This window comes from Pseudochaenichthys georgianus, chromosome 3, assembly GCF_902827115.2.
Source record: "Pseudochaenichthys georgianus chromosome 3, fPseGeo1.2, whole genome shotgun sequence".
In the NCBI taxonomy this organism is placed as follows: Eukaryota; Metazoa; Chordata; class Actinopteri; order Perciformes; family Channichthyidae; genus Pseudochaenichthys; species Pseudochaenichthys georgianus.
Window position 1 is genome coordinate 45977546 of NC_047505.1, and position 17790 is coordinate 45995335.

Below are 17790 nucleotides of genomic sequence, written 5' to 3' on the forward strand. Positions count from 1 at the left end.
CCTTCAAAAGAAAAGCCCTATAGATGTAATGCTACTTGAACCTTCAGGCAACTTTCAGCTGCACAAACTATTCAACTATTAACTTATTCAGCTATTTCAGGACAATGACGCTATACATGTTGTTGTTTACACCTTTTTTAAAACATTTTCTTTTAAATATTAAGCTTTTTCTGCATTTTTGTAGCTAAAAGCAGCTACCATTCAGCTAATAACACATTCAGCTTTTCTGCATTTTCAGCTAAATTCAGCCATAAATGTTCACAGTTTCCAGCATTCGCACGCATTTTCTGCAAGAAATGCATTTTCTAGTTTGTATTTCTGTATCATACTTTTGCCTTCCTGCAGAATGGCCTTGAATTAAAATGCTGTGGAACACATGGCTTGAGATTTATGTACAAAAGACACAATTCAAAATCAACACAGGCATATTGATTCATTGAAGGAAAAGTACTCTTTCAACTGGAGTGAAAAAAGAGACCAGGGAATGTCCACTCTTACTTAAAATGAAAAAGCTCCTGACCTACATATGTAGCTGCAACTGCGGTACTCATGGTGAGGTAGGTACTGTAGTTCAGGGAATACCGGCACATGAGGACTGTGTGACAGATGAGTGCGCAAACACAGTGGCCACATTCAACATTCAACAAACATGCTGCAGAGAAGAAATATTTTCCAAAACTCTTTTTAAATTAAATGTGACCATGCCTACTGAAATTGTAACACCAACAAACTGCAACTATTAGTATGCAAGATAGAAAGGACACATTGTCATCACAATTATAACCAAAGACACAAACACCATGACTATTGTTCAAATTATTAAATTCAGTGTTACTCATCCTTGTTGATACAATCTGAATATTTACCCTTCATACACATTGTGTTTTCTTGTCTACCGGGCAATACGAGTCGGATTGACTCACTTCTTAGTAGGGATGTCCCGATCACCTTTTTTTGCTCCCGATCCGATTCCGATCATTTGATTTTGACAATCTGCCGATACCGATTTTTCCCGATCCGATCTTTATGCAATGCATTAAGAGAAAAAAAAGGTAACAGATAACGGCTGGTCATCCAACGCGATGAATTCAGCTATCTTGGCTGTTATTGTGTTGGCCTTTTCACTGTTCTGGGGCAGTTTCTCTTTCCTTTTAAAAGTCTCTGAAAGTTGTCGGTGTTTTCAGTGCCGTTCCCCGAGTGGCCGCTGTGTACTCGCCGTGTTGTTGTTGGTGTTTGTTTCTCAGGTAGCGTATTAGATTGGTCGTGTTGAAACGTAGCTCTGTTCTTTCCACCACGCGGAAACCTCCGCCTTGCAAACATTGCATCTGGCTGTTACACTGCCTTCGCTTTCAATTTTCTAATACTTCCAAACTGCTGACATTTTCTCTGTCCCGACTCACGAGTCACCAGCTGGAACGTAGCCTCTCGTTAGCTTACTGCTACTATTAGACACTGCGCCCTGCCCACTCTGTTGCCAGATTCAGAGAAATAAGCAACCAGGTCATGAAAACAAGCCCAAAGAAAGCAACACATACATGATGTTGTGTAATTTTAAACCAAAACTAAGTCCTCAGGATGACTTTAAGACGTGAACATGGTCATTTTTTGTTTTGTAACATTAAATTCTAAAAAAAAAAAAAAAACCCGATCCCCAATTTTTGGAAAATCACGTGATCGGCCTCCGATCCCCGATCACGTGATCAGATCGGGACATCTCTACTTCTCAGTATTGACTCGTTCATGTGCAAGTTGTGGCATGCTTTAGATTCTGGGCATATGAATATAAATGAAAATATGTGAGTAATTGTCCTCAGTCTCTGATGGCTTTCGGCTCCTTTCTTCATCTTTCTTCACATTACTCAGTGGCCTTGTCTAAAACATTGTACATAGTATATAGTTTTTCCTGGTACTAGGAAAAGTGGTGTATGAGTCAAGATGCTTTTGTTAGTTTTCACCGAACTGTGTGAAGAACATGTGAGACAATGTGAGAAAGGCCAACACTAGGAAGATACATTAGAGTTTATACTGTGCTTATTTTGATGATAAGAGTTCATTGTAAATATTGGTACAAGCCATTAACGGGAAGATGACAAACCTAGAAACGAATGCTTAAAATCAAAACAGGACAATTTTTCACTTGCTTAGGTAGCTTTTTATTTGGTAACAAAGTGGTTTTTACTTGAAATAGAATATTGTAACACCCCATACATTTCAGTTATTAAATCATTAACCTGCTGTATCCGCTGTCACCCACAGCATATATAATGCAAATTGACATCAAACTCGACTCTGACTCTGTCCCAGCATACACTTTTCCTGAAAGTTGCATTACAACTAACGACGTGACATTTAACACAATCTCTTTCACTTGCTCTGGGTTGATAGAAATCAATGTAATATGCATTTATGGGCCAGTTGTTTAAAACCCATTATACTACTAATGGAGAAATACCTACTAATGGAGGCACAGAGATGCATACACTCCCCCCTCATTAGACCCATGCTTTCATCTTGTGTATCTGATGTGTGCTCATCATCCTCGGGCTCTGAAGTATGCTGGCTGCCTGTGAGGGAGCTGGTGGAGGGAGTCTCAGCAGTACTGCCACTCCTGCCAGGCCTGTCTTCAACCGGGCTTACAGCAGCGTATGTATTCAGATGCTAATTCACACTCCCAAGGGCATTCTTTAACCAGGTCAGCCTTGCTTGGAATATTTATAGAGGTCTGCCTGCTAGTGAAGGTTTGCTGCTTGCTCTTAGGGGAGCAAAGGAGGTAGACCCTCTTTATGCTTAGTGCACCATTTCTCATGAAAGTGTGTGTATGAAAAATGCAGATACAGGGAATGAAGTCTCTGTTGTTGTTTTAGATGATACTATCCAATTCAAAGCACTGGTAGATTCAATATCGCTGTTTTGATTTAACTGCAGTACACACAGGGAAAGCCGCAACGCCACAGTTTACTCTTAAACCTTTGAATAGCTGACATTAATTACAATACTTTACCTCATATCATATCTATGGCGTTCAGATTAGACACACAGTATCCTCTCTCTGATTGGGGAATTCCAAATATTCCTCTTTATCATCATGCCTATACTTTTCCCACTAAATAACACTAGAATAATAACATACAACTACATCTTGTATAGTAGTTCTGCCTTTAAATGTTCAAATTAGATAAAAAACAAAATGCACATATCTTTAAATAGAAGGGCCAATTACCCCGTGTTACCCCAATGTTCTATTCCTCGTTCATGCCTATAGGTTGGAACTGTTGAGCAGAAACAGAACAATATTAACCCTCTGAAATCAGCCTGACATAGCTTCAAACACATTTAGTCATAGCTGAAGAAATCGGAGCTGATGGGAACAGCGAGTGCACATATACAGTAGATGATGCATGTTTCTTCTATAGGAGGATGTGGTCTGGTCATGTGGTATTGTTGGGGTCATCCGATGGACAACTAGTGAACACATTAGTAGCAGAGGCACCCATGACGTTCACATCTCACTCTGAGCCACAACATGTCATTACATCAAAGCGTGGAGGGGTGAAAGCTCTGTTTTATCACAGATCTGTCATCCTATCCAGACAGAAATTATTTATAATGCGGCCTTTAGTTGTCTAATATATGATAATATGAAACACAATGTATTACATCGATTATATAATGATATAGTCAACTAATAAATGCGTTGACGGCTATGAAAATCCAACATAACGTCATAAATAAAGAAATGCACAACACACAGGTATCAGAAATCTGGATATACATTTCATCAAAATATCACAGCTGTCGGGAACTCACCGCACAGCACATAATAATCTATATTTGAGTCAACTGAAAATCTTATTGATCATATTGTAAGTGTCAACACTGTTCATTTTGAATTCATAATGTAAAATACTAAAATTGGTCTGACCTTCACAAATTAATATATAATTCATTAATTGATTATATTTGAGATAACCTGAATCTGCCTACTTGTGGGATGAAGACAAACCAGCCCATAAGTACTTTGTGTCGGGTCTGATGAACTAATACTGAGTCAGAGGAAGATTTTTCTAAAATAAACCAAGGTTGACTGTTGCTGTTAGAAACAAATCCTGATCATTGGTAAAGTGCAAGTGTTGAAGGCCAATGCCCTGTAGCAGCAGCATGAAGGTCAGCCTTAATCATGTCTTTGCACTGAATGGGAATATGGACATTTTTATTAACAACCAGGCCAGGACTGTTTCTCTGATGTGTTAATATTGCACGCCTCTGTAGCCTTGGTTGAACGAGGCAGCATTAGGTAATGCTAAAAAAGCTGTTCATAAAAGTAGAACATTTCAAGTATTACATTATGCATGTCTTTTTAACTTTTACCTGAATGTTTATTGATATTTATCTGACAGTGTAGCATTATTGTTTGCGTGATGGAAAGACTTCATCACATTTCTATAAAAAGGTGCTAATATTATGCTTCACTTCAGATATTTAGTCACTTTCTCGTTGAGACTAGTAACGAGTGTTTTCGTTGACACCAGAAGGTTTTTCTGCTCCAGTGAGCTTTTGTTCTTCCATTTGTATCAGGGTGGTTTCACTTCAGGTCTGCTGCCTACAGCTTGCTGTGTGCTGGGGTCTCGCTGCGCTGATCCCATGTGCCAGAACACAACTGGAGAAGCAGGTCATGTCAGCCATGACATGACCTGCTTCTCTCTGAATGTACTTTTACACAATCCTTCTGCTCTCTGCAGAGAGGTCTATGGATTTAATATTTAGCAGAATGTGCAAAGTAACGCTTGAGATGTTTTTATCCTAGATACGCTGCAAGGTTCCAACCCCATAGTGAAATGACAATATGCAATGTACTGTAGGCGATATGAATATATTAAAAACACAACATAATGATCATACATGGAAATTATATAGCGCTTTTTATTACACAATGATATGGCAACACTAATAAAGGCAAAAAAGAGACAGTAAATTATTAGTTATTGAAAAAAAAGGTAATTTTAAACCGGAACTTTCCCCAGTTCACGCCATATGTATTAAAAGTACAAAAAGGCAATGTGAACATGGCCGAAGAGATTAACCGGCTTCTTTGTCTAAGTTATTTAGTATAAAATCTATTTTATTCTCACTAACAAAAAAGTGTCAAAGGCGTCTGGGCTGTAGCTTTTGGCAGCATAGGGAACATGTATTTGCCGCACTTAAGGGACGTGTGCATGCCCATATACTCTTGCAGTTTTTCTAGCTTTTATACTCGAGCCTTACATTTCCAAGGAAGGCTAGAGGTTTTGAGTTGCTATCAGAGGTCCTGCTCCTCTTTATTATCTTAATACCTCTGTTTTTCATAAGCTCCTTGTAATTATCCTCATGCCCCTCACACACTCACACGTTTGGACTGCGATCATAGCATACCTATTGTGTTGAATACTCAAAAATATCTGTACAAATAACGGTATTCACAAAATGACTCATCGCTGATTAAGGGTTTCTGGAGTTAATATTGATTCCCATGCTGGCAAAGAGGACTGTTTCCACCGCTGTGTGTTGTCTATTTATACCAAGACACACACCACTATGTGTGCGTTAGTGCGTCTCTGTGTTAATGTATGCCTGAACGTGTCCACATAAAAACACATGTTTCTGAGTGTGTCTGGTTATACTATCAGCCATGTGCAGGCCTTTCTGCTCCGGCAAGCTTGGATCTATGCACAGAGCGACCATGTGTGTCGGTACTGAAATACAGGATTTACTGCTACTGCTGGAACCTCAACATGTTGCATGCAGCACACAGAGAGGCTGTTTCCTACCAATCAAACTACATTGTTGTTCCACAGATTGAAGGCACCTGTGAAATGAGGTTTATATCAGCAGTCTATAGCCTATCTTTGTGGTCTGTCTTTATCTAGTGCAGCTGCAGACTCGCTGCTCGAGGAGATGGCTCTATCTTGTATAGCAGTGCTGAAAGTAGCTTAGGTGATCGCTGTCCATGGCACCCACTTTCGGCTTAGCTCTCCTTTGAGTGCTGTGTCTCCGCGTGTGTGCAACCTTTTTGTATCGCCTACCCCTATAAACAGATATATTCGCACAGTTGTACTAAGATTGCAGTTTCTCTAAAGGTATACACCTATCCTGAAATATATATACTTGAGTAGTTAAATTGTAAAAAGGTAAAGTGTTTACTGAAAGCATTTAAAGTCGGAACAATCCTGTCAAATTGAATTGTCTGGGCTGCCTCGGTCAGAAGACATGGCATTTACAAGCCATTCGCATTCGGCTTCCCTTCTTCTTGGCACATACAGGCTTAATAGAATATACGAGCCATCTTTCTGAGTATCTCCAACAGTGGCTTGAGAAATACATTTTCCTCTCAAGCCAATAACAGCAGACAGGGCTAAAACAGAGCATTTCATAAAGGAGGTAAATAATAAATATACAATTTGAATAGTGTTTTTAGAACATTAAAGCATGTAAACATGTTCTATAATAGGGCCACTATACCTATGCCTGATTGAGCATAATATGTCACCTTTAAAGGTTTTTTCATAGAACCAGCGCCTCCATTAGGACCGCCATTATAAAAAGATATGCACTTGTGGTAAACACTAATGGTCCTAAAGCGCACTGTGTAATAGCATCCTGCAAATGCTATGTACTGTGTTCTCAATCATTGGGCAAGTCGGGAGTAATTGCTGTTTTAATGGTTATCAATTAATAATTTAATGATGTGATTTTTTACCAGGGCACAACTTCCAACCAAGCAGACCAAACCCATTGGAATAGATACAAGAGAAAGAAGCTCATGTTGCATTGCCTCATACTGATGACGCGCAGCGAAGAAACCGTGTGTCATGTCATTTTAATCAGAGCAGCAATTTGATCGTTCTCTTGTGAACAGCTGTTTTCTGTTTGCAACACGTTAGGTCGTGATTATGCTGCCATTTCTCACCCATGGATCAATAGCACAGTAATTACACCTCTGCAGTCTTGCTTATGAAAGAGCTTGCCCTCTCGTTGTTTTCATTCAAAATGGCAATATGAAACCAACCGCCTATCCTTACCTAATGTCCCATGTCTCCATAGATATGATGGTTAACTCAGGTGATGTTATCTATCAAAGGCATCGTTGTTTAATTTGTGCTGCTTAGATTTAATCTCCATACACTATATATGTCAACCGTCACCTGAGAGCCTCCTGGTTTTTTTTTCCTACTTCTACTTTATAGGGTATTCAGAGTTCAAAGCCATTCTCCCCTGAGGCAAATGTTGACTGTGTCTCCATTACTGCATAAATTGTTTAGCAGCACAGAATTGTGTCATCAGGTGGTGATAGCAGATAAGTGGCCGAACTAAGTGTGTATATTTTCCAGCTGCTCCTACCTAACTCTCCACATTTCTGTCATTTTCTCCCTGCAGACAGCGGAGATTTGGATACACAGGTTTAAAGTCATTGTTTATCGTCAACCACATGACCCCCTTGTGATTTATAGCATGTGCATGTCTTTGTGTACATGATTTTAAATCTGTCTTTTGTGGTGTGTGGATTAAGTGTGTATTTTGAAGCGGATTTGAAATGATACCTGGCTGTATCCGTAAGAGTGTGTGTTGTTTTCTGTAGATGCATAGGAATGATATCCGGAAGTATGAAAGAGAATGTATCCTGTGCCTTTGAGTCATCCTGTTGTTGTTGTTGTTGTTGTTTTGCGCTGGTTATCCGTGTTATCCCTTTTGCTGAAGATGATTTGTGTTGAACTTTGTTGGTCAGTGAAGAGCGAGTGTTACACAATACTCAAACCCAGCCTGAAGCACTGAGCGCTGCAACACTCTCAGTCTTCAGTCCACAAATTACATTGATGTGGAATAATTTGGTCTTTTGCCTGTAGTGCTTCCCTCCCTCCTCCCTGTGCTGTACTCCTCCTCCCCTATCATTTTGTTATCCTGAAATGACCTCCCAATCTACTGTATTTCCCAAAGTACCCAAAGTCACAATGCTTTTTCTTTTCTTTTAATATAGCTCCTGCTCGCTTTGTGTTGAGCTGTTTGCACTCACCTTGCATTGCTTGTTTTACATGGTGTGTTTCTTCTTTCTGCAGCCTCGCAGTGTTTTGGACCCCAAACTGCTCGGCTTGCAGTCTGGAGGGTGAGTTGTGGCTCACTTCCCAATCTAATCTGTTTATAAGTACATTCCTCTTTGCTACTGTGCTGTTGTGTACCCCCATGCTGAGGCATATGAAGCACACATGTTGCAGACATGCTGATTCTCTGGCATGCAGTCCCTGTTAAAATGTCACACTCCCAATGTTGTGACCAAGATGAATGTTCAAGATGTTTGATGCCTTCACAACATCTGTAAAGAAACGCAACCTCTTGGCTTCACACACCTAATTAATGACTCGGAAATGCATTCAAACGATCACTGTAGAAAACCTACGTGAAAGACAGATGTTGTCGTAAAGAAAACACAGCTAACAATCATATTTAACCTCCATTACCCCAGCTAATGCTAAGACTGTGCAGCCTTTTGCAGCCTGCTGAGTGTAAAGAGGCAGCGGGAAGCACGGGCCCTCGGGAGGGGCGAGGGGCCGCACAGCTCGTCACGTCGTGTATCTTTAGGGTCACTCCACTGATGTCGCTGAGAGCACTAACAGGAAAGCTTGAGGAGTTTTATCTTTGTGGAGGCATTGGGGCCTTGATGTCATGTTGAGGTCATTAGAGAGGCTTTGAGTGACAGTTGAGGTGATGCCACTGAGAGCCTCACGGGAAAGCAGCGAGGGAGCACAGTCGTGCACAAGAGAGTTGAAGGATGGAGAGAGTGAGACGAAAGCTAGAGATTAAAAAAGTGTTGCGCCGACTGAGGAGAAGTAAATGGTAAATGGTAAATGGACTGTACTTATATAGCGCTTTATCCAGTCTTTAAGACCCCTCAAAGCGCTTTACATACTACATGTCATTCACCCATTCGCACCCATTCATACAGAGCAGTGTATATTACTCTAGGACCTAACATTCACACACATTCACACACCGTTGGCCATGCCATCGGGAGCAACTCAGGGTTAAGCATCTTGCCCAAGGATACATCGACATGTTGACTACATGGGCTGGGATCGAAGCCACAACCTTCTGGTTGAAAGACGACCGCACTCCCTCGCAGCCACAGTCGCCCCCACATAAGTCATCTTCAAGTGTCTACTTGTGAGGAATGGAGAAAATAATTCCAACTTCAGTATTTAAAAATGTAATAACGATGCATTTCAATGATATATGGATTAACGGTATTAATGCAGCAATATAATCGTTTAGATCAAATAGAAGAGACAGGGTCTACAGATCCAGCAGATAATAAGTCATACCAGTGCTAGAATGTAACAGAGTAAAATCACTCAATCAATATACTTTTGTGAACATCTGAGGTACTTGAGTATTTTCACATTGTGCTACTTCAACATGTTACTCCACTGCATTTTGTGCGATAACATTTTTAAAACTGCAATTATGTTTGCTTTAGATACTAGCTACTTTGCAGATTTAGATTAATAAATCAAACCATAAATCAACTAATAAACTATAATAGAATGAAAATTAGCTACAACTTTATCAGCTGCAACACAAAGTAAATTGTCCTTCCTACATAACGAGTACTTGTACTTTTGGTACTTTAAGTAGATTTGGATGCAAATACTTTTACTTGAGTACCATTGTTATTGTAGAACTTGTCCTGGTATTAGAGTACTTGTACACACTAGTAATGCTACTTTAACTTATAAGTAAAAGATCTGAGTACTTCTCTAACCTCTTGAGATCACATGGAGCTCTCCTGTTGGTGGTCGCCCGTGTGAAGTGCAGAGGACGGGGTGGGACAGGTTAGGTAGGAGGCATGATCCATGGCATCGCCGGCTGTGTAAATCAAAGCCCCCCTTTCTCCGTTGTAATGTCTCCCCCAGCTCGGCATTATTATGATATTAATACACTTTAAATCTGTCTGCTTCTCCAGGTCTGGCAGTATTCTTTATGGTATTGACAGCATGCCAGATTTACGCCGCAAGAGGATAGTGCCTCTTGTCCGAGACCTGGTAAGTCATCCGCCTGAACAAGGTTATGTGTGATTTATGTCAAATCTATCTGAGTGACCCCACATTGTGCCACACTGGTGGAATCCTGCTCTGTGTGAGTATGGACCCCTGCAGAAGACAATACTAACTCTACTAGGAACTCAATATAATGTTTGTTTCTTATTGTTATATGATATCCTTGGACCCGCCTAGTAGTTATAGTACCCTTGTTTATTTTAAGCTGTATTCTCTAACACAACAATGGTAATCAAACGCATGGATATGTTTTTTTTTTACTTGTTTGTTACACATGCATACACTTGGGAGGAATACAAATGCTCTCTTCCCATATGTAGACCTGCTATAGTTAAACAAATTAAATAGCTTTTTAAAAAAAAGCCCATAAACCTTTATTGTGATAAAAACACGCAAGGAAAAAGTTTGATTGGTGATAAAAGCAACCACTTGAAGCTCGAGTGTAGAGCGCTGCTTTGTGGGAGTTTTTAATGCAACCATAACTCTATGGCTTGATGAATTGTCCTAGCGAGGGTGTTTAAGATATTGCATCACAGTGATGCTCCCCCATTTTTTTTATTGCAACATAATGTGTTGTAACATTTCCCACAGAGACGCATGTTGCAGAGCGGTCCACTCTAGCACTGTGCCACATGGTTAGCCTTTCTGAGAGACAACATGCTGCCGTGCCAATACTATCCATGTGTGTTTATAACTGTTGGTCCATTATGTGCTGCACAGTGTCCGTCTGTCTTGTGTCTGTTTGTTTTTCATCTTCATGTATTCTAGTCAAAATATTGGAAAACAATAATCAGAGCTCTTAAATTCAGTTTATTTTTAAAACAACCTGTTTGATACTCTTACAATATATTTTTCTTGTGAAATATAATGATGCAGCTTGATGTCATACACGTAGATGCTGATGAATGTTTATTACAGTGAACAACATGAGTTGATGCTGTATTTGTCCATATCTCTCATGAAATTAATAACCAACAATGTCTTGGTAAGTATGGGTTGTCGTTTTTAAATTTAATTATTTTGGATTTGCGTGTATATATGCCATTCCTACATAGACCCATAACAGCTATGGGTGATATTTTTCAGTGAGTTGTCAGATTTCAGCCTCGTCGATGCTTGGGCATTTTTCTTCATTTACATTTTTTTGCTCGGCAGGTGTTGAAAAAAATTGCATTTAACTTGAAATGATGACAACTCCACCCAAAAATATATCCGAGAGACTTCATTGACTTCTGATTTAACTGTGTGGGGGTTTTAAATCATGTAAAAGTGACACTGAGCAAGCCTTTTACACATGGGATGAAGTCAGTATTCAGCAAACTAATTGGTCCCCTTTCATGCCTCTCCTTTGTCAATGACCCCCGTTTGCTGTGTGATTGCTTCCGGGCAGCAGCAGCGTTTAATTGGAAAGGACAGCAGGGTCCCCCCCTCACCATGGCGGGATGCAAAAACATAAACAAACAAAAAAACAGAGTGTTGAAAATGGATTCACAATGCATAGAATGCTATATTGTAGTCGAATGGATATCATCTGGACACAGGGTCATATTGTATTGCCCGTAGCAACCTCAGCAGTGCTGGTGCATGTTGATACACTTACATCAACGCTCACGGTTCATGTAGAGGTCACGTTCCCTACATACTCCATGGCTGCCATGGATCTTTACCATAGCTGGGCTGGACACTCAAGAGGGTCGTGGTAAAGACTGATCCAGTATTGTCAGCTGTCCATGTCTGCATTCCTCTGTTAAATATCGTAACTTTCTCCAGTATGGGATAACTGTTTAACAATCTCTGGTCACTCAAACTCAGTTGATATAGAAACAGCTAATTTACATATGTGTATATGTGTGTGTGTGTCTGTTACTTGTTTGTGTGGGTGTGTTCTGTTTAATGTTTAAGTATATTTGTGAGTGTGAGTGTGTGTGTTACTTGTTTGTGTGTGTGTGTGTGTGTGTGTGTGTGTTACTTGTTTGTGTGTGTGTGTGTGTGTGTGTGTGTGTGTGTGTGTGTGTGAGTCTGTGTTGTGCAGTACAGCTGGCTTCACCCATACATGAGTGTGTGCGTCTTGTGTTTCTCTGTTTGTGTCAAACCACTGTGCAGAGCAGACAGCAGAAAATATGATCAAAGCTTCATCCAACAGAGAACTGAATATAAATGCCAAGCATGACTGCAGTTTAGTGACTTCCAGTGCATGAGTGGATAAAACAAATCATGCAACGGCTGTATAATTTCTCTTGATGAATAGTTGAATCTTTCTCGAGCGCTGCGGCCTAACCAGCAGTCCTGCATGGCAGTAGAGGCACTTGTGTGCTCAGTTTGGATAATAAGTACAATTCTTCTGCTGTTTGTGCTTTCACCATTCATCCACCCACTTCTTGTCTAATTCAATGTCTTCCTTTCTTTCATTCTCTATTCACGGCCTCTTTGGAAATCACAGGCTTTGGTAAGCTGACTCTGTTTTCACTTGTTCACAAGCTAAGAGCTTTTCCTAATGATTTTATGTTTGTACCTCAAATCTTTGCCAGGCTTAATATCCATTCACCAGCTGCTGTGTGTAAATCCATTCAGATACTGTACATAACTGCAGATATGTAAAATGTCTTCCTGGATGTATCCTTCTTCATGATCTCTCTCCTCCTCTTCTTCTCGCAGACCCTCACTGCTCGAAAGGCAGGCATCTCGTTCGCTCTGGTGAACCGCTCCACCCTGAATGATGTAGACCTGGTGAGTACTAACATGCTGCATGGAAAGTCCTTGTCTGTTCATTGTGGCGGCTTATGGGTAATGGGTTACACCTCAGGGACGTGGGATGCTGTACCCATGTTCTCATTATATTTTAGGGGGTGGTGTTTTCATTTCATTTAATTTCAAAGCTTTATTTATACAGATAAAATCCCATTGAGATCATTGATCTCTTTTCCAAGGGAGACCTGTTCAAGTAGTTCCACATGAAACATAAAAACATAAACAGAACAACAAAAGGACATCATCCAGCATCATTTACATAATTATCCACATAAACAGGTACCAATAGCTTCTGATTGAGTAGCATCCAACCGAGCTTTAAAAACATTTAGTGGCACCAGATTGTTCAGTTTCCATTTAATTTGCAGACTACTCCAAGACAGAGGAGCTGCGCATATAAAAGCTGTCTTCCCTAAGACAGTCCTAGCAGTTGGCACATTTAATAAAACCACAGCATTCGATCTCAGGCAGTAGCCACTTACAATTCTCCGTGAGATCAAGGAGCAGATATAAGATGGAAGTTTCCCTAGCATGGCTTTGTATATAAAAATGTACCAGTGACTGAGCCTCCGTACAGTTAGTGAAAGCAAACCAGCCCTTGCATACAGGGTACAGTGATGGGTTAATGCTTTACATTTTGTCACAAATCTCAGAGCACTGTGATACGCAGCATCTAACTTGACCAGGCAATTGGCAGGTGCATTCATATAGACCAGATCCCCATAGTCCAGCACAGGTAAAAAGGTCACAGTGACTAGCCTTTTCCTGGCCTCAAGCGAGAAACAGGACTTGTTTCTGAAAAAGAACCCTAGCCTAACCCTCAGTTTTTTAAGCAGGTTATTGACATGAAGTTTAAAAGAGAGACAATCATCAAGCCAGATACCAAGATATTTGTAACAGGCAACCACTTCAAGTTGTGTTCCTTGCGTAGTTACAATATCTAAAACAGGCTCTGGTGCCTTTTTTGCTTTTGAAAAGAGCATTCCCTTGGTTTTATCCACATTTAAAAGAAGCTTTAATTCAGAGAGCTGAGTCTGAATAATGTTAAAAACAGCCTGTAATTTAACAACAGCCTCTTTAATGGAGGGACCTGCACAGTACATCACAGTATCATCCGCATAAAAATGTAAAGTAGCTTCATCCACATTATCACCTACGCTGTTAATATATATGGAGAATATAAGTGGTCCTAAAACAGAACCCTGTGGTACACCATTAGAAATGTTTAACCACTCAGAAGACAGTCCATCAAAATGAACACATTGGGACCTTTCAGAGAGGTAGTTCACAAACCACCCCACTGCATGGCTGGATAGGCCAATACTGAGTAGCCTCTGCTTCAAGATGCGATGATCAACGGTGTCAAACGCTTTGGAAAGGTCAATAAACAGAGCTGCACAACTCTGCTTATTATCTAAAATAGTAGTAATGTCATTTACCACTTTCATCGTCGCAGTGCTGGTGCTGTGTCTCTTTCTGAAGCCTGACTGATGTTTAGACAGGATGTCATTTGTACATAAAAACTCCTTTACCTGTTCACTCACTAGGCGTTCAAGAACCTTAGCCAGAACTGACAATTTAGAGATTGGCCTATAGTTATTTAAAATAGTTGCCTCCCCTCCTTTTAATAAAGGCAGGACATAAGCAGACTTCCATACTTTTGGAATTGTATTTGTGCTGAGGGAGAGGTTAAAAAGAGAAGTAAGAGGTGGAGCAATAAAGTCTGCAGCTATCTTTAAAAAGAAAGGTTCTAAGTTGTCCGGGCCAGCCGGTTTCCTAGGATCTAACTTGCATAAGGCTTCATGAACAACATCAACAGTAAAAGGGGTAAAACTGAAAGGGTTTTCCAGACCACGTTGTTCAGAGTCACAGACTGTGGTGTTTACAGAAGCAGAGTTAGTGACAGAATCAAATAGAGAACCACAGGACACAACATGCTCATTAAAGCAATTTAGCATAGTGGCCCTGTCCGATATAGAGCCAGATGCTGTGGTAAGGCACGGAGGTAGCTCATTACGGATCTCACCGGTTGATATCGATTTTATTGCTTTCCAAAATTTCCTAGGATTATTTAGGTTTTCTGTGGTAACTGACAAATAGTACTTCGACTTTGCACTTTTGACATGTGAAGTGAAGCTATTCCTTAGCTGCCTAAAACGCAGCCATTCTATCTCTGAGCCTGATTTCCTAGCCTTTGCCCAGGCCTTGTTTCTCTCATGAAGGAGACTAGACAGCTCAGCAGAAAACCAAGGATTGTTTCGTCCCTTTACTCTAAATTTACGCAGGGGTGCATGTCTATCAATGATCTCCATAAAACCAAGATAAAAATAAGACCATGCGGTTTCTACATCAGCACACAGATCGATTTTACCCCAATCAAAATCAAACAGATCATGCACAAAACCCTGCTCCACAAAATGTTTTATGTCTCTCTTAATGATAATGCGAGGTTTAACCTTTTGGACCTTAGTGTCCCTAATTGTGGCTACAACACAGTGATCGCTCAGATCATTTGCAAATACTCCCACAGATGAATATTTATGGAGAACATTAGTTAAAATGAGATCAATTAGGGAGGATTTATTAGGGGACTTAATATTTGGGCGAGTAGGACTGTCCACAATCTGAGTAACATTCAAAGAGATACAAAGGTTTTTAAAATCCTCTGACACTGCAGTTAACCAGTCCCAGTTAAAATCTCCAAGTAGCACTATTTCCTTGTAGTCTAGCTGTGATAAAAGATTTGCTAGTGAAGGAGAGTGCAGCAACACACATTTAGCTGTGCTGTTTGTGCAGCCATTGTTCTTTAGGGCCGGGGATCACATTGCCAGGAACACAGCACATGATTCCAAAATGAGATGGATTGCATTAGTTACTGGCATTTTCTCTTTGGTTGTTTATACAGCATGCCATCATCTGTCTGCCTGACTCAGTCTATAAAACAAGCCGCAGTTTATTAAAAAGGTCTTTGCGGCCAGCTGCTCTCTCCTTCCGCTGTGCTCCTCCTGTTCGATTATTCGGAGGAGTTCAGATATTCGGAGATAGCCCCATTATTCCATTCAGACCATGCCCTCATAACCACTGAGCATTGAGGAAGCGAAATCTACGGAAGAAGGCAGATGGAGTGAGACACCTCGAAAGCGCTCTCCCCATTAATTGATTTCAATTATTCCCTCCCTCAGGGAAGTGGCATTATAGGCTGCAAACAGCAGGAGAAAGCAGTTTCACAGCAAGACAAACACGCAGACAATTTCATATCTAATGGTGTGCAACAAGGGGCTGCATAAACCCAGGAGATTACCGACTTACTGTGTCATCATCATACACACATATTTCATCTTTTCAAACACGAGACATCAATTTGGGCACACTGATTTGTGTAGATGTCCGTAACACTTGACTCGGTCCTAGTGGTCCACATGCTCCGTTGCCCTACAGTGACAGGGTCTTGATTGCTTACTAATAGCTATGGGTCTTATGAAAGGGGCTTTAGGGATGAACGACTCATGCCCCAGATGAGAGGGAGAAATGACGTGATGGATGCACTATGTTAATTGGTGTAGGAAAGGGAAATTATTATTCGGCAAAAATGGAGATTGCATCACAGTGGTAAGTAAGGACTTGAGGGTGAGATGTCCAATAATCTAAATCGGAGCTAGCAAAGAAAGAGAATAATAATAATCGGTGGCCGGGAGCGAGCCCGGTTCCGAGCAAAGCTGCAGATGTGGTGGTCTTGCTAAGTAGGACGAGCAGATGTCAGAGTTGTATCTGCTGCATTAAGTCCACCAGAGTGCTTTCCTGTGAGGGCTGCGAGAGTAGTCAGTAAACTGCCATATGTTGTTCAAGAGTGTGTAGGAGTTGGGGGATGAGAGGAGAACGGAAGGGTGATAGATGGAGGGAAATAAGAGGAGAATGAGAGAAGATCAGAGCTCCTCATCATGACCCTCTGGCCCTGATTTGTCACTGATCAGCCAGCCATGTTGAACAATCCGCCTCCCAGTCCCGCGAGACATGTTTAAGCTATTTAGAGAGCTTCTGTCTTCCATCCTCTTTTCTTCTCATCTCTGCTCCACCTCTTCTATTTGTCTCCTCTGACAGCATAACGCATTTTAATATGATTAACATATCTTACTGTATCATTGGTGACTTATATATAAGTCTCTCTTTCTCCTCATGCGTCATGTATCCCATGTTTCTGCTTTTTAGAGCAGAAAGAAACATGTGCGCGCCAGCTAACGACCGTGTGTCCGCTCGATGTTCTGAGCTGCATGTGATCCAAGCACCAGAGCCTTTTAACAGTCACTGTCAACAAGAAGTGGGGTTGCGGTTACCTGCTGAGACAAAGGCATTGACTCAGTTATACAAAGGACTAAGGGAGCCGCAATGTGACATGGGTCAATGAGTATCAGGAAATAAGATGTGATGCGTTGTTTGAAGACGGTTCATATGTCATCGGGCGGCAACATTATACGACCTTGATTTCAAAATGCCTGCCTCTGATATCCACCACAGTCATTTTGAACGGTCGTTTGAATCTTATCACACAGAGAAATAATAGATTGAGTGTTGGCCGTCACTGATGTTTTCTTCAGTATAGATTTATTTGCAGCCTATTTTCGAGATAAATAAGTTATCGTTTGTTCTAGAGAATCGTAAGAAATGTCCATCCTAGTTTTGTCCAAGGTGATGTCTTTACATGTCTTGTTTTTATTTCCAAAATCAAAATACATTGATTTGATATACAGTCATATATGCAATGTACATTTTAATTTAATTTTAACCAGAGAAAAGCAGGACATTTCCATCATTTAGAGGCAGCTTTTTTTCAAATGTTTGCATGAAAAATGACTCACAATTAATCCATTATGAAAATAGTTGGCAATTATTTTTCTGCCAATGGACGGATCAGTTGAAAAATGGTTGCAGCTCTAGAGGAAAGTGATTCATAATTCTTCCATTT

General features: G+C 40.6%; 1 protein-coding gene across 1 annotated transcript in view; it reads left to right on the forward strand.

Moving 5' to 3' along the window:
• Positions 1-17790, forward strand: part of LOC117440391 (protein unc-13 homolog C) — a 125020-nt gene that overhangs the window by 15880 nt on the left and 91350 nt on the right. The window contains exons 3-7 of the mRNA XM_071207196.1: positions 7411-7433; positions 8088-8134; positions 9989-10067; positions 12385-12390; positions 12738-12809. Coding sequence (XP_071063297.1) covers positions 7411-7433; positions 8088-8134; positions 9989-10067; positions 12385-12390; positions 12738-12809 — 227 coding nt within the window. The remainder of the gene's footprint in view (positions 1-7410; positions 7434-8087; positions 8135-9988; positions 10068-12384; positions 12391-12737; positions 12810-17790) is intronic.